Source organism: Nicotiana sylvestris, chromosome 11, assembly GCF_000393655.2.
Source record: "Nicotiana sylvestris chromosome 11, ASM39365v2, whole genome shotgun sequence".
Taxonomy (NCBI): domain Eukaryota; kingdom Viridiplantae; phylum Streptophyta; class Magnoliopsida; order Solanales; family Solanaceae; genus Nicotiana; species Nicotiana sylvestris.
The window spans coordinates 113,637,644-113,661,651 of NC_091067.1; the positions used below are offsets into that span (position 1 = coordinate 113,637,644).

The window sequence follows — 24,008 nt, forward strand, 5'->3', positions numbered from 1 at the left end:
TATAAATAGAGCCTTATATTTTACACAGAAATATCAATCCAGAGAGATTGAAATACAATCCAGGAAGAGATTGTGAGAACAAAAAAAGAGTTTGGTGAGGTTTTTTGTAAAGAGAAATTCTTAGTGTAAATTCTCTGTAATTCTATTTTTGTGAAATAGAGTTATTTTTCCTCTCAAATAATCTTCATATTGATTCGAGAATCACAACATTTAATACACAGTGGAAAAATAGTCATAGGAAATGAACTCGAGAAAGTGCGTGTTGTTTCTGTGACATGTTTCTTCCTTATCTGAAAAGGTATTACTGCTTAGTTTTTTCCCTTAAAACACAAGCCTACGTGGCAACTTTTTAATGCTACTGCGCCATATATAAATATTCTTATACAAAAAAGTCAAAACAAAAAGAATGTAAAATAAAATTGATGGCCGTCCCCTTCAAATCCTCTTACCTTAGAAACTTCTGAAGTAGTGGACTCTATGAAACTTGATGCTTTAATAATATAATTATTTGTTAATTTATTTCCTCCTATTAAATAGCTCCCAGAAATGAAAAGAACATGTTGAGTTCAAATATTAAATTGGCAGTTGACCATTGAGCATGTGGGAGATATTATTTGGACACCCCAATTCAATTCAAGATTGTTGCTTTATCTTTTAACTGTTCATTCCTCAGCTTAAAAAGTAGGAGAAAAAACAGGAATTGATAAAGGGTCTGTGTTAAGTTAAGCCAAGAATCTTGGTTTTAAGGAGCTATTAATGGAACAGAGAAAAGGGAATTTAGTATTTGCAGTAAATGGAGAGAGGTTTGAGTTGCCAAATATTAATCCTTCTACTACTTTGCTTCACTTCTTGCGTTCTGAGACTTGTTTCAAGAGTCCTAAACTTGGTTGTGGTGAAGGTAATTAATTCTCCTCATTTGTTTAACCACTCTGTTACATGTACACTATTTGTTTGTTTTGGTGCTAATACAACAGTAATAAGGAATACTAAAAGTTGTGGATTTGTCTTTCGAAAATAACATCTCTGTCTTCCAAGTTCCAAGGTAGGGATAAGGCCGCGTACATCTCAACCTTCACCGATTTCACTTTTGGGAATTTACTGCGTTTTTTGTTGTTGTTGTTGTTGTACTAAAAGCTGTGGATTTACTTATATCGGTATTTTAATGGACATGTTTGTTTTGCTTTATTTCTGTGCTTTTCTTGGAAATTGACAACTTCTACTGTAGTTTTCTCCAAATGATATGACCTTTCTTTTCAATATCTTAAGAGATAAGGTTACTTATCATAAAAATATTTATTAAAAAAAAAAAGAGTTAAAGGTTTTAATATATGCATGATTATATACATATACTAGGCTAACTTCTGCAGCTTAGCAGTAGAATTACTTTTCTGGAACAATGAAATAAATGGCTAACTTCTGTAGTTTTTCAATGTAGAATACATGTTAGATGAGATATTTTATTTCTTATTTTCTGACTTGAGACTAGTTGAAAATCCTTTTTTCTTCATAAGCTTTTTGAAGGTGTATGATCTGTTCCCCTTCCATCTTTAATTTGACTCCAATTCTGTTATTCTGTTAGCCTTAGTTCGTCAAAGTTGTAAGTATGCCCATTTCGCAGTTGTGGAGCCCGAAATTTCACAAGGGGGTGTTAAAATATAAAGAAGGAAACACACTGAGAAAATAAGGGGATTCAACATATAGTATATATAAATAAAAATAATTTTACCCCTAGCTACACAGCGTAATTTTCTGGCAAAATGGTGTAAATGACACCCCTTAGCTTAAAGTGGCTTCGCGACTGCCCTTTCATAAGTATTTTTGTAACAAGTTCTCGATTTTGGGTTCAGAAAGAACTTGACTTAATTCTTATGGTTACAGGTGGTTGTGGGGCTTGTGTCGTTCTGGTCTCAAAGTATGATCCCAAGCTTAAAAAGGTCGAAGATTATAGCGTGAGTTCATGCCTTACACTTGTTTGCAGTTTAAATGGTTGCTCAATTACTACAAGTGAAGGCCTTGGGAACACCAGAGATGGTTTCCACTCTATTCATGAAAGATTTGCCGGTTTCCATGCTTCTCAATGTGGCTTTTGCACTCCTGGAATGTGCATGTCATTTTTCTCAGCTCTTATCAATGCCGATAAAGGAAACAAAGCAGATCCTCTGCCTGGATTCTCTAAGCTTACTTCATCTGAAGCCGAAAAGTCCATAGCAGGGAACCTTTGTCGGTGCACTGGATACCGGCCCATTGCTGATGCTTGCAAGTCTTTTGCTGCTGATATTGATATAGAGGATTTGGGGTTCAATTCTTTTTGGAAAAAGGGAGATTCCAAGGAAATGAAAATAAGTAAATTACCTCCTTATGATCCAACCAAGAATTTTAGTACATATCCGGAGTTCTTGAAAAATGAATGCACCACAAATTTGGACTCCACAAGGTACCCTTGGTACAGTCCTACTTCCATCGAGGAGCTACAGAGCTTGTTGAACTCCAGTGTGGCGGAAAATGGTGCGAGCTTTAAACTGGTGGTTGGTAATACAGGCACAGGTTATTATAAGGAAACACAGCGATATGATCATTACGTTGATCTCAGGTATATTCCTGAACTCTCAATCATCAAAAGAGATCAGACAGGCATTGAAGTGGGAGCAACTGTGACCATCTCTAAACTTATATCATTCTTGAAAGAGGAAAACAAAGGCAATTTGGGTCCATATGGGAAGCTGGTGTCCGAAAAGCTGGTTAACCACATGGAGAAGATTGCTTCACCATTTGTTAGGAACTCTGCTAGTGTGGGAGGAAATTTGGTTATGGCACAGAAGAATGGTTTTCCTTCAGATATCGCTACATTATTTCTTGGCGTGGGTGCTACCGTTAGCTTGATGACCGGTCATGCACTTGAAAAACTCACATGGGAGGAATTATTATCGAGACCTCAAATAGACTCAAGGACCGTGCTTCTAAGTGTTTGGATCCCATTTAAAGAAGAGAGTTCTCTCAAAACCTTTTCTAAGTTTTTGTTTGAAACCTATCGAGCTGCTCCACGACCTCATGGGAATGCAATAGCATATGTAAATGCTGCTTTTGGGGTTGATGTTTCTCTCTGCCATAACGGCATCCTGATAAACGATATCCAGCTGGCGTTTGGTGCTTATGGTACAAAACACTCAACAAGGGGTAAAAAGGTAGAGGAATATCTAACAGGGAAAATATTAAATGCACATATTTTAAGTGAAGCACTTAAATTAGTCAAACTAGCTGTGGTACCGGAAGATGGGGCTTTACACCCAGAATACAGATCAAGCTTGGCCGTCAGTTATGTTTTTCAGTTTCTTTATCCCTTAGTTGATGTTCATTCTGCTATTTTCAATGGAATCAATGACATCTCACTCGAGGAAGTTTCAAAAAGTAGTAATGATGGTGGCATTAGTCAGGGGAGAAAACAATCGCTACTGTCTTCTGCTAAGCAGGTTGTGGAATCAAGTAGCGAGCACTATCCAGTGGGTGAACCAATGAAGAAGGTTGGAGCTTCCATGCAAGCTGCTGGTTTGTACTCTCCTTTGGTATTTTATTTCATCTTGTGCATGTTAAGACAAGGTCACCTATTAAAGGCCAGTGGAATCCCACAAGTGGGGTCTAGAGAGGGTACTGTGTACGCAGGCCTTACCCCTACCCTAGGAAGGTAGAGGCGGTTTCCAATAATGAATCGTCGTATACATTCACTATATTTGCATTCCCTAACATCTGTTTATGTTTTATGTATTTTCTCTAAATGCAATTCAATAGAAATTTTGCTTTGAGTATACACAAATTTTCTGATAAGAACATGACTATATGACCAACAATTACGAGGAACTTTTGAGAAACTTTTGTCGTTGTAACCTAAGAAAATTACTTTAGATTCTCAGACATCTCGTTTAGATGCTTGTGAAGGGTAGAAATGTGTTCTGATGAACAGGCCTTGTTGTTTCTCAAGAGATGTTCTGGACATTCCATTTTGATGATTGAGATTTATATACTGTAAATTTGATAAGTGATATTTAAAGTGAAAATACACAACCAAAGAAACAACAATGTACAGCAGGGAAAACATAGGAGGTATGAGATCGAAGAACTGTCTTGCTTGGTTAAAAGTGTAGTTAATTAGTGTTAGGCTTCATTTCAAGCCTCTACTACAACTATTCACTGGTTGTTACCATTCTTTGGTGTTAATACTGTTGCGGAAGCCAAATGTATATAGTGTGAATAAGTCACAACTACTATACCAAAAATTATGACAGCCACCAAATAATAAATAAGACAATAAAACAACAATAAAGGGAACACTAGAATTTACGAGGTTCGGCTAATTTTGTCTACTCCTCGGACACAACCAATATTTTATTTCACTCCAAAAATACAAGTGAAATAATACTAAAGAGAGAAGATACAAATGCCTTAAACAGATGAGAAGGCAAATGAAAGGTGTATTTAAATCCTAAACATTAAGCCTTCTTTTATAGGGGAAAAGTTTCCCACCAACTCCTTAACCCACCGATGTGGGATGGAAATTTGACATAATTCAACAAATCTCCACCTTGGCAAAATTCCACATCTTCAATTTTCTCTCGGTAACAAATTTTGGTTGTGTCTTCATCTTCAATCTTCAGTGTTCAACAATGTTGATCAAATCCAAACAATGTTGAAACTTGACCGCAGTCACCACCTTTGTCAGCATATCAGCAGGATTCTCCGTAGTATGAATTTTCTTCATCGTGACTCCACCTTCTTCTATGATTTCTCGTACAAAATGATACCGAACATCAATGTGCTTCGTCCTTGCATGATAAACTTGGTTCTTCGCTAATTGAATAGCACTTTGACTATCACAAAAAATTGTGATACCTTTTTGTTCAACACCAAGCTCCTTTAGCAATCCTTGAAGCGAAATTGCCTCCTTCACAGCCTCTGTAATAGCCATGTACTCTGCCTCTGTTGTAGACAAAGCAACTGTTGACTGCAAAGTAGACTTCCAACTAACTAGTGCCTTTGCAAAAGTAAACACATAACCAGTAGTTTTCCCTCAAACTCCACCTGCTTAGAAGCACCTTTATTTTGTTTGGTGTCTTTTGTTACCTTATTTACCATAGCAGATTCATCAAAGGTAACATCTCTGCTGAATATTACTTTCTTTGTCATAGGACACCATAAGCGATATCCTTTGACTCCAGAAGTAATTCCCATAAAAATAGCCTTCTTTGCCCTTGGATCCAATTTTGACTCCGTCACATGATAATATGCAGTTGAGCCAAACACGTGCAAAGAGTTATAATCTACAGCAGGTTTTTCCATACCATTTTTCAAATGGTGTCTTGCCATCAATAGCAGCAGATGGTAGACGATTAATGAGGTGGCATGCATATGTAATTGCCTCAGCCCAAAATTCTTTGCCCAAGCCAGCATTGGACAACATACACCGTACCTTCTCCAGCAAGGTCCGGTTCATACGTTCTGCCACTCCATTCTGTTGTGGTGTATGTCTAACAGTGAAGTGTCGGACGATGCCATCATTTTCACAGACCTTATTGAAATGATCATTTTTGTATTCACCTCCATTGTCTGTGCGAATACACTTGATTCTCCTGCCTGTCTGATTCTCCACCATCGTCTTCCATTTGAGAAAAATTCCCAACACTTCATCTTTGCTCTTCATTGTATACACCCATACTCTTCGGGAAAAATCATCAACAAAGGTTACAAAATAGTGCTTCCCACCCAATGAAGGTGTTTTGGAAGGACCCCAAACATCAGAGTGTACATAATCCAAAATGCCTTTAGTATTATGGATCGCTGTACCAAATTTAACCCTTGTCTGTTTCCCTTTAACACAATGCTCACAAAACTCCAAGTTGCAAGCCTTGACTCCTTTTAACAATCCTTGATCTGATAGAGTTTTCAAGGATTTTCCTCCAGCATGTCCCAAGCGCATGTGCCATAGCTTGGTTGCTTCTGCCTCTTTGTCGTCACTGGATGTCACTGTCGCTGTCCCAATAACTGTACTGCCACAATAGCGGTACATATTATTATTCTTCCGATTAGCCTTCATTACCACTAGTGCACCGGAACATACTCTCATCACTCCATTTTCTGCAATGATTTTAAACCCTTTTGATTCCAGGGCTCCCACAGAGATGAGATTCTTCTTCAAATCCGGTATATATCGAACATCTGTTAATGTTCTGATCATTCCATCATGGTTCCTTAATCGTATTGAACCAATTCCATATGAGGTAAGAGGGTTGTTATCCGCTGTGTGGACGACTCCATATTCTCCTTCTTGAAATTCCACGAACCAGTCCCTGTTGGGACACATATGATAGCTACAAGCCGAGTCCATCAACCATATGTCTGATGATGTTGATGACTCTGTTGTAACTAATGAGAAATCTGAATCATCACAATCAGCTACATTTGAATCCATAATGGCCTTTCCATTGTTATGTTTGGCCTTATTCTTCAACTTCGGACAGTCTTTCTTCCAGTGCCCTTTTTCTCGACAAAAGGCACATTCATCTTTGCTGGGTCTGGATCTTGACTTGGATCTTCCCTTCTTTGTCCTCGTTTGACTTTGAGGACGACCCCTCACAAATAGTGCTTCTCCTTCTCCGCCCTTCTGTTTTTCTCGCTTTCTTTGTTCATAGCTGTACAAAGCCGAACAAACTTCTCTAAGAGAAACTTCGTCATTTCCATGGAGTAGAGTAGTTTCAAGGTGCTCGTACTCATCAGGAAGTGACGCCAACAACATCAAGGCCAAGTCACCATCATCATAAGTTGTATCCATATTTTGCAAATCTGTGACCAACTTATTGAAACTGGTGATATGTTCATTCATCGTGGTACCAGGAACATAGGTGAAGTGAAACAGTCTCTTCTTCATGTACAATTTATTTTGACTATTTTTCTTCAAAAATTTATCCTCCAGTGCTTTCCATAATTTACTTGCAGAAGTTTCCTTTGTGTATGGATATTTCTGCTCTCTAGCAAGGTAGGATCGAATGGTACCGCAAGCAACACGGTTGATAATTCTCCAATCTTCTTCTCCAATAACATCTGGTTTCTTTTCTTCAATGGCCAGATCTAGCCCTTGTTGAAAAAGGACATCTAGAACCTCGCCTTGCCACATCCCAAAATGTCCGGACCCGTCAAAAATTTCTACCGCAAATTTCGCATTTGACACAATTCTTGTCATAAGCGAAGATGCCAATGATGACGTATTGTTGACACTTGATGTAGATTCTTCTTGTTTATTGTCTCCCATATTTGACACAAATATTATTTAATAGCTGACGACACAAATCAAGATTATTTCCTTTCTGATGTAGAAGATCAGACTAAGCTGCAACTACAGAGCATACTCAGACAGAACCTTGACTCAGTTACCAAGATAAATCTTTTCTGATGTGGAAGATCAGACTATGCTGCAACCACAGAGCATACTTAGACAGTACCTTGGCTCTGATACCAATTGTTGCGGAAGCCAAATGTATATAGTGTGAATAAGTCACAACTACTATACCAAAAATTATGACAGCCACCAAATAATAAATAAGACAATAAAACAACAATAAAGGGAACACCAGAATTTACGAGGTTCGGCTAATTTTGCCTACTCCTCGGACACAACCAATATTTTATTTCACTCCAAAAATACAAGTGAAATAATACTAAAGAGAGAAGATACAAATGCCTTAAACAGATAGAAGGCAAATGAGAGGTGTATTTAAATCCTAAACATTAAGCCTTCTTTTATAGGGGAAAAGTTTCCCACCAACTCCTTAACCCACCGATGTGGGATGGAAATTTGACATAATTCAACAAATACAAATTCAGCCGAACTTGTTTTTACGTTACAAATTTCCTCATCAGCCTTTCCTCCTCCCTTGTCATTTATTTTCCATTTGAGAAGAGGCTTGAGCTTTTGATGTTTTTTCCTCTGTAAATTGTTCAGTATTTTCTCAGATCAGCTCTTGTGGTCATTTCTTCTCCTTTTCTGTACCCCTTGTTGTCATGTATTCCCCCATCCATGCTTTTATTGGTTTAACACAAAAATAGTCTATGTGCATCTTATTTTAACAATAACTTTATTCTGCAATTTTCATCTTCTGGTTTATATTATATTTTGCAGGTGAAGCTGTTTATGTAGATGACATTCCATCACCACCAAACTGCCTGCATGGAGCGTTTATCTACAGCACAAAACCATTAGCAGGTGTAAAAGGAATCCAGCTTGAGTATAATTCATTAACAGATGGATTCACCGACATTATTACTTTCAAGGATATCCCAAGTGGAGGGTCAAATGTAGGATCTATTACAATGTTTGGCCCTGAGCCTTTATTCGCAGATGATCTCGCCCGATGTGCTGGCGAGAGAATTGCAGTTGCGGTATGAAACATTAATTTCTCATATACTTTTGATCCATAAGATTTTTTTTAACTATTTCTTTTTGTTGTTCAACATATGGCGATCTAATGACATAGGTTGCTGACACTCAGAGGTCTGCTGACGTGGCTGCCACAACAGCCCTTGTTGAATATGACACTGTAAATGTAAATTCACCCATTTTAACTGTCGAGGAAGCTGTTGAGAAATCTAGCTTTTTCCAAATCCCGCCATTTCTATATCCAAAACAGGTTGGTGATTTCTCAAAAGGAATGGCTGAAGCTGATCACAAGATTCTCTCTGCTGAGGTACTTTTGATTTCTCTATAGTTCCATAGCATGTCTAACTGTAGTAGATTTATGCTAAAGGTTCAAATTTTAAATTGATTGGCTCTTCTTCTAATAATCATTTCCAGGTAAGACTTGGTTCCGAGTACTATTTTTATATGGAGACACAGACTGCCCTTGCGATTCCAGATGAAGACAACTGTATGGTTGTTTATACTTCAAGCCAGTGCCCTGAGTATGCGCAAAATGTGATTGCCAGTTGTCTTGGTGTTCCTGAACACAATATCCGTGTAATTACAAGAAGGGTTGGAGGTGGCTTTGGGGGCAAGGCAGTCAGAGCAATGCCTGTGAGTATATGAAAAGAAAATTAGTAATAATAATAAAAATTGGTAATAATAATGCATGTGGATGTTTCTTTCTCTCGTCTCTCTTTCTTTCTCGATCTGTTCCAGAAAAAATTTCCGACTCTAATGCCAAAGTTTATGTATGATTTTAGGTTTCGACAGCCTGTGCACTTGCAGCATACAAGTTAAGGCGGCCTGTGAGGATATATGTCAACCGGAACAGCGACATGATAATGACAGGAGGAAGACACCCAATGAAAGTAACATACAGTGTAGGATTCAAGTCAAGCGGAAAGATCACAGCATTACATCTTGATATATTGATAAATGCTGGGATTTCGGAAGATATAAGCCCCCTCCTACCATCAAATGTGATTAAAGCAATAAAGAAATATGATTGGGGTGCCTTATCTTTTGATGTAAAAGTATGCAAGACGAATCTTACCAGCAAATCAGCTATGCGGGCCCCTGGGGAGGTGCAAGGATCTTATATTGCCGAAGCTATAATAGAGCATGTAGCGAGTTTACTGTCAAAGGAGGTGGATTCTGTCAGAAATAAAAATGTTCATACATTTGAAAGCATTAACTTATTCTATGATAACATCGTAACTGAAGTAGGAGAATATACGTTGCCTGGTATCATGGATAAGTTGGCTGTGTCCTCGAGCTTTTTCCAACGTAGCAAGATGGTGGAACAGTTTAACCAGAAAAACACATGGAAGAAAAAGGGTATTTCTCGACTGCCAATAATATTTGAAGCTATGCAACGACCAACCCCAGGAAAAGTCAGTATCCTGTCGGATGGATCAATTGTTGTAGAGGTTGGAGGGATTGAAATTGGCCAAGGGCTATGGACAAAGGTTAGACAGATGACTGCATATGCTCTTGGTTTAATTGAAAGTAGTTGGAGCGAAGAACTTGTAGAGAAAGTACGAGTCATACAAGCAGACAGCTTAAGCTTAGTGCAAGGCGGGTGTACGGCTGGAAGCACTACATCGGAATCAAGCTGTGAAGCAGTTAGGCGTTGCTGTAGTGTCTTGGTTGAAAGACTGACTCCTCTGAAGAAACAGTTGCAGGAACAAAATGGCTCTCTTGATTGGCCAACGCTCATTCGCCAGGTTTGTTTTCCCAATATTTCACTTGGTCACTCTTTCTCGTGTGTTAAATATCTTAGTTTGCAGTTCTCTCCCACCCACCTCCCTTCTTTTTGCAGGCACAAATGCAAGCAGTAAACTTATCAGCAAGTTCTTATTATGTACCAGAATCCAGTTCCATGAGTTATTTGAACTTTGGTGCTGCTGTCAGTGAGGTAAACTTGTTGTTTCTGTTGCTTTTTCTGGTTTGACTATCCATGCCTTTAGTAGCGTTCCCTGCTTCAGTCTGCTTCAATGATTATCGATTTTCAGTATGTTTGTGATACAATCTAGGGAGAACCACACCTCAAAAGCTAGCTATTGAGGTGGGAGAGCCCAAGGCTATATAAAACCCCACATCAGCACTTTGTAGTACCGATGTGGACAAATCCCATTCCTTGCAACAGACCATAACAAACTACCACGCTCCGCATCCGTCGTCCTGGATGGTTGTGCACTAGATATTTCTATCCCCGGACGAATACTGCAATACCAACGTGACCATCGAAGGCACGGTGAGCACAGAGGGTGGTGGGTGGCTCTGATACCATTTGTTATGATATGTTGCAAGGAATGTGACTTGAGTCCAACATCGGTACTACAAAGTGCTGATGTGAGATTTATATAGCCTTGGCCTCTACCACCTCAATAGCTAGCTTTTGGGGCGTGGTTCTCCCTAGGTTGTATCAGTTTGAGTGCACAACACTTAACAGGAAACTCTGATTGTGGATAATTTTGCAGCCAATTTATTCTTCCGAAAAACATTCTTATGGATAAGTAATAGCATATGCTCTTTTTGCAGGTGGAGATAGATATTCTGACGGGAGAAACTACCATTTTGCAGTCGGATATTATTTACGATTGTGGGCAGAGCTTGAATCCAGCTGTCGATATGGGACAGGTTCATAATAGTCTTGCCTTTGTTGTATATTTTAGATTTTGCAGTCGGATATTATTTACGATTGTGGGCAGAGCTTGAATCCAGCTGTCGATATGGGACAGGTTCATAATAGTCTTGCCTTTGTTGTATATTTTAGATTTTGTAGTTGGAATTTTTATGTAATTGAGAGGTGTATCATGCATTTAAGCTGTTACTCAAACTCGTGAATAATCTATTCTTGATCGTAAGATGTTCTAAATAGCGGCAATTTTTTTTCTTTTCCTTGCAGATTGAAGGGGCTTATGTACAAGGTATTGGATTTTTTATGCATGAAGAATATCTTACAAACGAAGATGGGTTGATGGTCTCAAATAGCACTTGGACATACAAGATCCCAACTATTGACACCATACCCCGGAATTTCAACGTTCATTTGGTAAACAGCGGACATCATGAAAAACGGGTTCTCTCTTCCAAAGGTATTATTTCTTTCTGCATTTCTTTTCCCTTCCATTCTGTCAAGAAAGTTCGCCAAGTTCTTTGCTTGTTCGATTATAACTGTGAATGTCATGAAAATTTTTCTACTGTTCTTCACTTGGTTGAGTGGAATATGTCGCAAACTCATTTCAAGATAGTATATCATATATGTATATTCATTAGTACAAATTGTTGAACCTAATATGATTAATTACTATTTTGCAGCATCTGGTGAACCGCCACTGCTATTGGCAGCTTCAGTCCATTGTGCAACAAGAGCAGCCGTTAAAGCAGCAAGAGAACAACTCAAACTTTGGGGCAAGCTCGACGAGTCTGCTTCAGAATTCTATCTGGATGTTCCTGCCATATTACCTGTTGTGAAGACGCAGTGTGGTCTGGATTATGTGGAGAAATACTTGCAAAGTTTGCTCACTCAGAAATCAAACTAAATCGCGGAATATCACACAGTTGGAGACATTTTCTGTGGTCTGAATCACAAGGAAAAAGTGCTCAATATGTCTCAAATGATACTGAATACTTGTTTTTTCTTCAAATCTTCTTAAGAATTTGAACTGTCTGTTTCCAAAAAATGGATGATGAAAGTTTCTTTTGTAATTCTGTCTATAACAACCTTAGTGTAAATTCAGATTGTATAGCAGTAAAAATAATATTGTGTATTCAACTGAATTATAAGTTGAAGAATAGAGAAATAAAGAGTTCTGTAGTAAATTTCATCTTTGGATCAAGTCGAATTTTTACTGGAAACTTGTGATATCCTATTATTCAATTTTCTTATGGATTTCATATCTCACCTCAGTGTTTATTTTGGTTATTTAGACCAAACTCACTTTATTTTGTTTATTTTGGATTTTCCGGACCCTGTGCATAGCGGGAGCTTAGTGCATCGAGTTGCCCTTTTTTTTTAGACGAAACTCATGGCCAAGAGTTCTCTCTTTTTATTAAAAAAAGATTTCAAATTCGAGTCTTGAGAGGGAGTCACCTTTGATAGCGAGCAGTTTATTTCAAAGTAAGATTGTTCCACAAGAATCCAGATTAGTCGGACCCAAAAATGGGTACCAAACAACGAATAGAAAACAAAAAAATAAAAATAAAAAATAAGTGGTGTCGTACCTTATTGAAATTTTAAAACTACTACTCAACATTTTAAAAGTAAAATATTATAGTTCATAGCATAAGGAAATAGCACCATAATCATATGTCTGCTACATCTTTGATACGTACCATTTTGAAAGTACTTCATCACTACATATAATTCATAATAAGATAATTGACTAAAGAACCACACATAATTTTAGTCTGATAAGAGATGACTTAATATAATTATTTGACTTGATCTTAAGCTTTGTTGGAAAGTTTCTCAAGAAGGCTGCGAAGTATTTCAGGGGTTAATGGCTTCTCATAGCAATCATCAACACCAGCTTCCATAAATTCTTTGCGAACTTCTTCCTTGTCATTCACATTAGTCATTCCAACAATCATAGTTGTAATTCCCATTTCTCGAAGCTTTTTTGTTGCCTATAAATTGAGAAAATCGGTTAAATTTTATTAAAATGGAAACATGTTCCGCACATATATAAAAGGATAAAACTTATTTGTATCGAATAAATTTTCCTTTTCCGGAAAATCCCAGGAAACTGCAGCTGCTATCCTTCGGATGTGCACTGGGTAACCGTGCGATAGCTCGCAAAGACGCAAACTATACAGAGATGTAAACCGTGTTAGGCAAAAGGAGGCTGCTGGAGAGGGGAATCAATCCTAGGTCTATCAACTGGGAAATCACTCACCCAACCAACTCAGCCAACCCGCGCGGGCTCGAATGTTTACGAAAGTAATTTTGCGATTTCAGAAAGCTTACCTGGATACCATCCATAAGCGGCAGTACAGAATTCATTAGGATTAAATCGAAACGCATTTCTGTAATATCATGAATAGTAACAGCTACGTTTCCATTTCTCACTCCCAAAGTTTCCACTCCACACTTCTGAAGAAACAAAATGTAGGTTGTTTGAGACACGTCATCATCATCAACTATGAGTACTTGGAGTTGTTTCCCAACTTTGAAGTCATTATCAGGTCCAACTCTTTTCTTACTCTTTGAAGAAGAAGCACTCGCGCTCGAAGACATTTTCCTGTCCAAAAAAGTAGAAAAATTAATTTAAATAGTCGCCTATACAACCGTTTAATCAAAAATAGATATAATTTGTGTATAATCTGTGCGCGATTTTGTAACTTATTACTCAACATAGATATAATCCGTATATAATCTAAGCGTGATTAAAACTTATTTCATTAATGAACTTGTTTATTGTGTTAAGTCTTCATTTAGAAATAGAAAGCATATTAATTAGGTAACCAACAAAGAGCAGTAAGTACTCTTTTATTCTTAATTAGAGATCTCGAGTTCGACCACTCCAATGCAGGTATCGGACAGAGTGAAAAATACAAAAAAGAAAAAAACATACTTATTGTGTAAGAATATTAACCACATTGTTTATATCCTTTCAGGAAGGTGTTACTAGATGTATATCACATATAGAAGGGATCAAATGGATATATTTTTGATAATTATTTGTAGGAAAAAGAACATATAAATGATGCTATTGATAAAACATAATTTTAACTATTCAGTACGCAAATATGTAATTCTTGAATGAGAGTTTTTAGTACATACCTCTCTCGTACTCAGAACAAAAACTTGAATGCATATATTCTTGAAGTAATTTGATGAGCACTTAAATAGGAGCCATGTAAGAAGTTTCATAAATGAAATATGCCGAAATTTGACATTGGAAAATTGAAAATGGCAACTCAACATAAATGAAATTTGCTTAAATTTGCTATTGGGAAGTTGAAAAGCGCAACACGACATCTAGTAGAGATCAGGATTAAAGTTATTATCCCAACACTTCTTTTCTTTGACTTTTAGCATAATAGTGTCGATAAGCGTGACATATAAGAACTTTTTGAATATATTGTGTTTTGGCATTTTCAATTATTGTAGCCCTTTTTAGGATAAATTTGCAATAGTTAGAAAATTTAAATTCTAGCTTTGCCTCTTTTTTTGAAAAATTAAATTTTAAAAATACGAATTAATATGGAATTTGAAATTTTTGGGATTTGATGGGACTTCACGGTGTTTTTGGTTACCGACTTTAATTGAAGCCAACAATGAGTTTAATTTAATCTATTAAACGAAGTTATGACTCTCCTTTTTTAAAAAAGTTTTTGTGAAAACGAAAATTTTAATTCGAATTTTCTCCTATTTACTACGGCCACGAAGAATCAAATTATCACTATATTTTTTTCCCTACTTCTATATATACTGCTCAAGAACAACATGATATGAATTCTAAGATCGGAATGATTTGGCTTCCAATGTATCACAAAAATAATTAAACAAATCGCTAACCCCCATGTCCAATTCCAGGCAATGAAAAATCACATTTTACTTGACAGAGTAGAATTTTTCTTTTAGATATTTTAACTCACAAGAAGTAGGTTGGGAAAGAGGAGGAAAAGAATATTTTTCAATTCAAATGAGAAAAAGTAGATATTACATAGAAAATTCCGAACGTTACGAACAAGTGCAGCATTAGGTTACAAACACACCCTAATAGCAGTTGTCGCCTATTTTACTGAATTATGATTTATAAAAAAAGAAAAGATTTAGCTAGTTATATTCCACCAGGAGTAAGGTTCCTGATTCTTGTGTCGCGAGCTTTTTCTATTCTATTTCATTTTTTGTAAATAATTAAAATAAAATCTTTTCCATCCCTTTGATCGGAGAATGTGCTTCATGTCCTGGAATTTCCTTTTTACTGAAGTATGATTAATTTTTTCATGATTCTCTTTTTCGTGTTTTCCAATGATCGTCTATCGTTCATGACATTCGCCTTGTTTTTAAAACTATAAGAATAATCAGAAGTCAAAAAATATTGGGAAAGCAGACTAGTATTTCCTTCGGAGGCGGCTTAATCCCTAGGCCACTAAAGCGGCCGCGTTAGGCCTCACAAAATTAGAGGCCCCAAAAGCGGCTCTTTTTATATGTAATTTAAATATTTATTGTATTTATTATTAAATAGTAGTATAAGAAATTTTTTCAACCATCTTTTGCTACTTTGTCACCAATCGTTAATATAGTTTTATATTTTATGTGATCTTTTTTCGGAGTTGGTTGAAAAAATTCAAATGAAAGTGAAAGACAATTAAATCTGTAGTTACTTTCTAGTTCTTCTTACTCCAACTTAAATAAATTTTATTTACAGTTCTAACTTTGTAAGATATTTTCTTTCAAGATCTCTACAGGCATGCTTCAAGCTAATTAGATCGTAAAATATTTATCATCGTTGTAAATACAAACTTCTACATGATTATTACTTTGGGAGACAATGTTATATAGTGAGTTACGTTGACTGTCATGTAAAAAGAAAAAACGAAAAATTAAACTTAATAAAAACTTATCAAATGTTAGTAATCTTTCAACAAAGATTAAAAAGGTTGGTTACATCGTCAAAATGAAATTGTTGATTATATCGTCAAGATGAAATTGCATCTCGAAAAGTAAAAAGAATAAACTTCAACAAAAATATCTAAAATTGTTAAACAAGTTTAAGGCCTCTTTCTCGGCTTTAGGCCTCTAAGACCATTGAGCCGCCTCTGATTTCCTCTGTCCCACATCTCATCGAAGGTCAAGCTTTGCTTTGGTTAACTAGGAAAAAAAACACATTTTCATGTAGGTGTGTTCAGAATCTTATAACATTGTGCTTGCATCATCCTTGACTCAAAGAGGATGCAGGAAATCCAGTCTCTGATGGTTATCTTGATAGTATTCTGTATCCAAATATTAAATTCTGGAAATGTAAACAAGAAATGTAGAATAAGCAAAAAACTAATCTGAGCCAATTGAATTTATAGTGTATTTTTAAGGAATATAATCCCCTTTTAGTACCCGAGGTTTAGGATTTTGAGCCCGTTTAGATTGGTTGATTGTAAATAGTTGATAAGCTTTAAGTGCTAAAAAGTATTTTTTAAGTGCTGGAATTGATTTTTTTAAATAAGCGTTTATATGTTTGGATAGAAGTGTTAGAACTGACAATAAGCATTTGATGTGTTAGGTAAAAAAATATTGATAAGATGTTCTTTTGTTAAAATGACTAAAATACTCTTAAAAACCTTTACAAAACATTATAAATCAAAAAGTTTCTTTGAAAAGAAAAGATGAACAACGAATATGGAATGAAGAGAAAGTTAGGAAATTTATTTTGGTAAAAGTATTTTGTGAGTTAAAAAATATATTACAGATAAACTAGTAAAAACCTTAGTTAAACTAAAAGTGGGGTGCACAATTTATGACTTATGACTTATTTTAGCTTATAAACACTTCAGGTGTTTATCAAACGCATAGATAAGCCAAAAGATGTTTATAAACCAATTCGACCAACTTATAAGCTTAGCCAAACGCTCTCTATTTCCTCCCAAGATAGAATGGATAACCACACTGATATAGTACTTCAAACACCAGGGTACCACGAACACAAATTACTGCAGTGAATCACACTTATTTCGATAAGTATTTTTTTTATCAACCAGAGAGAAAAGGACAGACAAACTCTCTCACTCCATTGCTAGCCATAATTCCAAGTTGTAGAGTACGTTATTGAAGTTAATCCATGATTTAGTGGGAGGCCAAAAAAGGAAAAATCGAAGTGTTAAAAAGGACATGAGCATTCTCGCTAATTAACCTATCATTTCTACTAAAAGATTTCTTTTTAGGCAATTGCGTAATTAATTAAGGATCCGCGGAAGACGATAATTTATGTTGAAAATTAATAAAGAGCAAAGCTTAGGATCAAACAAGGTGGCAGTAACAAAACTTTGTTCCACATAAATGAATGAACACACTTCGAGATAAAAATGAAAAAGATATACGCAATGAAGTAGAAAAAGAAAATGTAGCTCAAAGAGTTTAGAGCATATCCATATATAATGCAGCAGGAAAAGGCGAATATTCAGATATAAATCAAAATTTACAAATCCTTGTTTGATAACAAATTATTTGATCGATTGTCATTGCCTTGTCAATATATTAGCTCCTTAAATAGTTGTGAAAAATGACTATCGAGATACCATTTTTAATATGTGTATGAATCTGATCTCTATTGAAATATTCGTATCTTTTCAAATTCTTTTGTTTTTAATAAGTAACTGAAGGAGAATATGAATGTCGTCAATCCTATTTGGATTTATTGAATTGAGTGTATGAAGCATTTATGTACAATTCTTTCACTTCTAATTCATCTGGTTCATTGCTAATGTAATTAAAAAATTATTTAATTGAAGGTTTATTATTTTTTTAGGGACAAAATGGTAACTCAAGTTTCAAAGAATATTATTGTAAATTAACTTTGAATGTAGGAGCTTTCTACTTTTAGTATAACTAGCTTTAGAGTATGCGCATTGTGCGTGTTCTTCATATCAATGAGTATACATTTTTTTTTAAATCATAAAAATATTATTAAACTATATAATTATTAAACTATATATTAAGTTATGGAATAAATTTTAAAAGCATAAACTCTTGAATATAACAAATATGGATCATGAAAAAAAATTATGTCAAGCATAAGAATTTTAAGAATCAAAACTTCTTATCATTGACCACTTGCCAAATTTCTCCTTTGAGAAGGCTTTTTCTCCTTTTTTCAATAAATGGCTGCTAAATGACACTTCAAAAATTTTATGTTGTTGAATTTGTCTTTTACATATCCAATTGGTATTTATCTTTTGAAAGATTTTATTCTAAAATTATTCTTTAGGTCTATACAAATAGTATTACTACCTAACGGCTCTAAAGCTTTAAAAATGTATTTTTCAACTAGGTGGTGTTATGTTATACCCCATATTTTCGTATGTAAGAGTACATCGCAAGTCAATTGATGTACGCTTAGAAATGAGATCATCTTTGAAAATATATAAAGTAAGCTAATCATGTTACTTTGGAGGTTACAAATATTTATGCTCATGAGTAACAAGTACCAAAATTGTTGGAAGGCTTTGAAGCTAAACGAATTGACGAATATAAGTTTCATCGAAAGTTGACAAGTTGGGAATGTTATAACATGTACTTTTGAGGTGAGACTAAGGTTCATAACATTATAAGGATGTTATGTTATGAGTTATTTTAGTCATATGATAGTCGTATGTTATGTTTTGAAGTCAAGTGAGTTGTGGAACAAAAGTTGGCAAAGGTCATCACAAGTTACATTCATAAATGTACTGAAATTTAGGTCAATATATCTGAGATTACGGGATGATCCACCTACAAAATTGAAGATCTACGAGTCTAGTTTCTAACTCATTAAACCTTTTGTCAATACGATATCGGAGTAAAGAGATATTTGCATTTCAACGAGACTGCATAGGTGACAAGTAGGTGTGTCACCTACTTGCTTAAATGAAAGGCCGAAACGTGTTCAAAAAGGAGCTAGTTTGGGTTGGCCAAAGAGCCCTTTTAAGGGCTGATTTCCTTCAGATATTACACTCATAATAGAGCAAAAATATCAGAGGTACACCCCAACAAAGTTCTCCCAAAAATTCAACACAAAACCCTAAATGATTTTCTCTTTTTTTCAAGTTCTAGTTGGAGAAAAACCTAAGGGTTGAAGAACCAAGATAGGAGCTGAGATATTCACTAAATAAAGTAAGTATACTGCCCTCTTTCATCCATTTTTTCTGCTGTAAAAGTAGAGAAATTCTTTCAATAATTGTAAGAACTCACGTGACGGTGATCGGAAGCCGTGAGTTCGCGTTGTTAAACTTGTAGTGGACTGTTTTGTGAGCTATTTCATGTTGTTGTTGGGTTGTCTCTTTTGCTACTGTTTTTGTGGAGTTTTGGAGGAGAAAGGGCATGGAGAAATACCACATAATGGCAGGATGGTTGGGTGATTGTTCGTCGTAATATTTTCGGATTGTATGACACTATACGATGGTCATTTTGTGTATGAAGAGATTGAGGTGTGTTGGAATATTTTGTAGTATTTTGTGATGTATATAAAGTTGGAAAATAATGTATATATGTTGTTATTGTTGTGTTCTTGTTGTTGTTGGTGTTATGTCGAATTGGGAGGAAATAAAGATTATAAGGGAGATGCTGCCCGTTTTATTATAAAATAAGCTTGTCGTTCGTTGTGCGATAGTCGTACCTTCCATAACTTGATGATAATATTTTTATCGTTGTTGTAGATTACGGTGCAACGAGACAAGTTTAACGTGGTCATTGGACAGATTGTTATAAGGTATGTTAAGGCTAAACCTTTCCTTTAGTTTGCCATGATCTTGTAACTACAGATATAAAGAGAAGTTCGTATTACTAAATTTAATTTTCACATTATCCTAGTCTCATAAGTTACAGCATCCTCCCAGTAGACATGTGATTTTTGACCCTCCCCAAGATTTTTCATATTTTAGCGTAAATATTCAGTTTAGGTTTAGTATCACTCTCTTTACTTTATTTTATCTAAAAAAAAAAAAAGAAACTACAAAAATATTTTCCCTTATTCTAGCTAGTTGATATTTTGTCTAGTTAGTTTTATTTTTGAAAAATACAAAAATAGTCTTGGCATTTTATTTTCCAAAAAAAACAAATAAGAAGAAAAGTTCAAAAAATTATTTTACATTTTAGTATATATTGAGTAGTATTTAAATTTCATTAATATGGTAATTATATGTCTTCTCTAAACGTTTTTATTATCTTAAATATACTAGTATCTTTATAAAGTTATTTTTAATTCATTTTTAAAATCAAAGGAAAAGAAATATAAAAAAAAGGATTTTGATTTAGTCTTCCTACCCCAAAGCTAATTAGCCCAAATTTATGACCTAAATCCCTTCAAGCCCAAAATATTGAGCCCATACCCCATTCCCCATTTGACCTAACCTAATTCCTACCCCTATAAAATAACCCCCTAACTCCTAAAATGAAAAAGACCTAGACTACAACTCTAAGCTAGAACGGCGCCCTCCAACAATCTTCTTTTCTCAGAAATTAAAAACACACTCAAAAAAGAAAAACGAAAAAAGCAAAGAGAAGATCTGGAAAAAAAGAGAACGATAGTGAAAAGGGAACGGCCAGAATTTCAATAAAAGTTGGTGCATTCTGTTGGGAGACAACTTTTCTATCTCTAATTGGCTCAAAAATCTTACTCATTGAGCAATTGAAGAAAGATTGCAACAGTGAAATAACGGCCAAGTTTAGCATTTGCGAGGAAACCACCTAGATGACCAAAAAGATTAATTGTGCCCATGAAGTTGGTGACAATGTTGGCGGATTTGGAGGTTGGAAGATGTAACTCTCCAACCAAATTTTCCTCTTCACCTTTAATTTCCTCCACCATATGAACTGTTATATTTTCCACCAAGAAATTCATTAGCTAGGCATTTTCGCGAATACCTTCTTCGCATGGTTTAACCAAGTTACCACTGTTCCCTCCTTTTCAACTACCAGAAATAGAATTCCACTAGCGAACTGAAAACTCAGTCCCCACAACCCTTTTCCATGTCACCACTTTAGTCAGAGATAGAGCACCTCACAACAGACTCCAAACCAATTCCAAATCTGTACGCAGCTCATGATGGTGTGAGTCGAGCAAAGAAGTCTGCGAGGTAACGAGTTGTCGGCGAGGCATCCGTTAGAGGTTTTCCGGTCAAGCTCGGGTCCCTTTTCATGTTCATACGCCATCGCTGTAATTGAAGAGAGATCTACTCGTTGAGGACAATTTCTCCCCCTTTTATTTTTGTATTTAATGGATCATGCCTAATCTTGTTTTACGTGTGTATTTGTGGATGATGGATAGATTTTCTTCAATACTTTAGTTTGTTGTGTTTAGCTATAGTCACAATTAATTAGAATGGTTATTACATAAGTTTTCGGCTCATTATTCTAGTCATGAGAGAAAGATGCTGTAACTAAGATTTGAACATAACTGATGACTATTCGTTTAGCAAATAGATAAGTTTTTCTTAATTGCCAATTCCAATTCCTCAATTATTCTAGTATTTGTTATAAACCAGATCTTTAGCCGCTTCAAGTTGATGCAGTTTCACCAACGAATTTCTTTCCAACATATGATATCCATGGCCGAATCTCAAAACATAGAATAAATAATTATGTATATGCGTAGTTACTTTAGGCGCGATTAATAATAACCATCGTGAATATGGGTACGGTTCCTGTGGCATGGTCACGATACGTAAATCCCAATCCGGGTGTGCATTTATGTGACCCAAATCCAAATCTCGACAACATTAGATAAAATATATCGTAGATCGTGGGTGCATTTATGTGACGTGGTTCAAGACGTATTTTTGATGACGTTGAATCTTCCTAAAATTAATTAAAAGTGGTTGATAATTTAAAATTATATCATAAGCTAAAACATGTATTTAAATCAAGTAATAGGCCAAATATAACAGTTGAGCGACCGTACTAGAACCACAGGACTTGGGAATGCCTAACACCTTCTCCCGGGTTAACAGAATTCCTTACCCGAATTTCTGTGTTCGCGGACTGTAGTACAGAGTTAATCTTTTCCTTAAGTCGGGATTTGAATCGGTGACTTGGGACACCATAAAATTATCCCAAGTGGCGACTCTGAATTTAATAAATAAATAATCCCGTTTCGATTGTCACTTTAAGTTGGAAAAACTCCCTTATACCCTTCCGGGGTGTAGGAAAAAGGAGGTATGATGACTCTGGCGACGAGTTCGTGCAACCTCTCATTCTTGGTGGCTTGATTGGGCCGGAAACCTATTCCAGGGGGATTGCGGTAGGCTCTTGGGGGTGGATAGGCATTTTGTGGAGCTGGGTAGATACTTTGTGGAGCTAGCGCACGCCATTACGCGTGAGCGGGAGGTTGAGTGTATATTTGTGCATGATGGACAGAAAAATGGGGATCTGGCGGGTGGGTAGTAGTGTCGTGGTGGGCTATATGGAGTGTGGTGGTAAGTTTGGTGATAGGGTCGAAGCTGGTTGTAGTAATATGAAGGGCCCCTGGATCCGACCCAAGCTCCCGACTCAATTGTCGCAACATCCTCTTTCTTCTTCTTCCCGAGTACACCCCTAGTACCATTTTGAATGGCCTGGGTGGTTGCTTTAATTGTTGAATAGCTCATGATTTTATTAGACTTGAGTCCCTCTTCTACCATGCCTCCCATTTTTACAACCTCATTAAAGGACTTGCCTACTGCTGACACCAAGTGACCAAAATAAGTGGGCTCCAAGGCCTGTAAGAAATAATCAACCATCTCGCTTTCTTTCATCGGAGGGTCAACCCTCGCTGCTTGCTCCCTCCAACGGAATCCATATTCCCTGAAACTCTCACCAGGTTTTTTCTCAATCTTCGTCAATGACAGACGGTCTGGGATGATTTCAAGATTGTACTGAAAATGACAGGCGAAGGCTTGGCCCAAATCGTCCCATGTGTACCACCTATTGTAATCTTGTCTAGTATACCATTCCAATGTTGATCCGCTCAGACTTTGGCTGAAATATGCCATCAATAATTCATCTCTTCCACCTGCCCCTCTCATCTTGCTACAAAATCCTCTTAAGTATGCTACTGGGTCACCATGCCCGTCGTACAGATCAAACTTAGGCATCTTGAACCTTGCTGGTAACTGGATATCTGGGAACAGACATAAATCCTTATAGGCCACACTTACTTGACCTCCCAACCCCCCTCATATCTCTAAACGATTGTTCCAAGCTTTTGACCTTTCTGATCATCTCCTCATGTTCGGGATTTTTGGGTGGTTTCTCGGTCTTCGCCGGGAGATCAAGATGAGGGGTATAAGAATATGGTTCCGAAACTTTGAAGGTGGGTTCAGGGGGATAATACTGGTTGTCGTGAGTCTGGAACAGAGGTTCACTGGAAGATCGGTGTAATGCAGCAGGTGGAGGTGCCACAAAAACGGGAGTGACTGGTGGAGGAGGGTATGGGACTTGTTTGGGTAGTGGAGCTTGAGAAGTATGGGAAGTGGTGCCATAGCATTGTTGATAGAGGGGAAAGGCTGGAGATGAGTTTACCATGGGAGGCTCCTGAGGTTGGGCTGATGATGGGATATAAGCAGGGTTGGTGGGATAAACCGGGGGTGGATGACCCTTTGCCCAGGCCTGGTACATTTCATCCATTTGCTACTTTAACTTATACATCTCTTCCTTTATCGTATTAACATCCAATTCTTCCACCTATTTTGATGGATCAACAATACTTGTCTCCGGTTCTTGGTTGGCCATGTTCAGCTTGTCTTTCGATCGGGTGTTGTAGGAGTGAGTTGCCGGAATGCCAATCAACTAACCACCTGCCTGGAATTCAGTATATCAACAACAACCTTATTAGTGATTAGGGCTTTAACAAATTGGTAACCGCACATTTTGGGGAATGAATGCACC

At 36.5% G+C, this 24,008-nt stretch overlaps 2 protein-coding genes across 2 annotated transcripts; one reads left to right on the top strand and one right to left on the bottom strand.

The window, feature by feature from the left end:
* Positions 1 to 519: 519 nt before the first annotated feature.
* Positions 520 to 12,273, top strand: LOC104234447 (abscisic-aldehyde oxidase-like). Its single transcript, XM_009788012.2, has 10 exons — positions 520 to 898; positions 1,879 to 3,543; positions 8,162 to 8,421; positions 8,517 to 8,726; positions 8,834 to 9,052; positions 9,202 to 10,167; positions 10,263 to 10,358; positions 10,985 to 11,083; positions 11,352 to 11,541; positions 11,765 to 12,273. The coding sequence occupies exons 1-10, from the start codon at positions 757 to 759 to the stop codon at positions 11,986 to 11,988; spliced, it is 4,071 nt and encodes a 1,356-aa protein (XP_009786314.1). The 5' UTR covers positions 520 to 756; the 3' UTR covers positions 11,989 to 12,273.
* Positions 12,274 to 12,701: 428 nt separating this feature from the next.
* On the bottom strand, positions 12,702 to 14,352 carry LOC104234446 (two-component response regulator ARR22-like). Its single transcript, XM_009788011.2, has 3 exons — positions 14,232 to 14,352; positions 13,416 to 13,689; positions 12,702 to 13,075 (listed from the first exon to the last, which is right to left on the bottom strand). The coding sequence occupies exons 2-3, from the start codon at positions 13,683 to 13,685 to the stop codon at positions 12,896 to 12,898; spliced, it is 450 nt and encodes a 149-aa protein (XP_009786313.1). The 5' UTR covers positions 13,686 to 13,689; positions 14,232 to 14,352; the 3' UTR covers positions 12,702 to 12,895.
* Positions 14,353 to 24,008: the final 9,656 nt, after the last annotated feature.

What these genes read in the sequence shown, in the direction of transcription:
- LOC104234447 (XM_009788012.2), top strand. Translation starts at nt 757, where the DNA reads ATGGAACAGAGAAAAGGGAATTTAGTATTTGCAGTAAATGGAGAGAGG. An exon ending in ACAAGATTCTCTCTGCTGAG is followed by an intron (nt 8,727 to 8,833) that starts GTACTTTTGATT and finishes AATCATTTCCAG; the next exon opens with GTAAGACTTGGTTCCGAGTA. An exon ending in CAGCTGTCGATATGGGACAG is followed by an intron (nt 11,084 to 11,351) that starts GTTCATAATAGT and finishes TTTTCCTTGCAG; the next exon opens with ATTGAAGGGGCTTATGTACA.
- LOC104234446 (XM_009788011.2), bottom strand. Translation starts at nt 13,685, where the DNA reads ATGTCTTCGAGCGCGAGTGCTTCTTCTTCAAAGAGTAAGAAAAGAGTT. An exon ending in CGCTTATGGATGGTATCCAG is followed by an intron (nt 13,076 to 13,415) that starts GTAAGCTTTCTG and finishes CTCAATTTATAG; the next exon opens with GCAACAAAAAAGCTTCGAGA.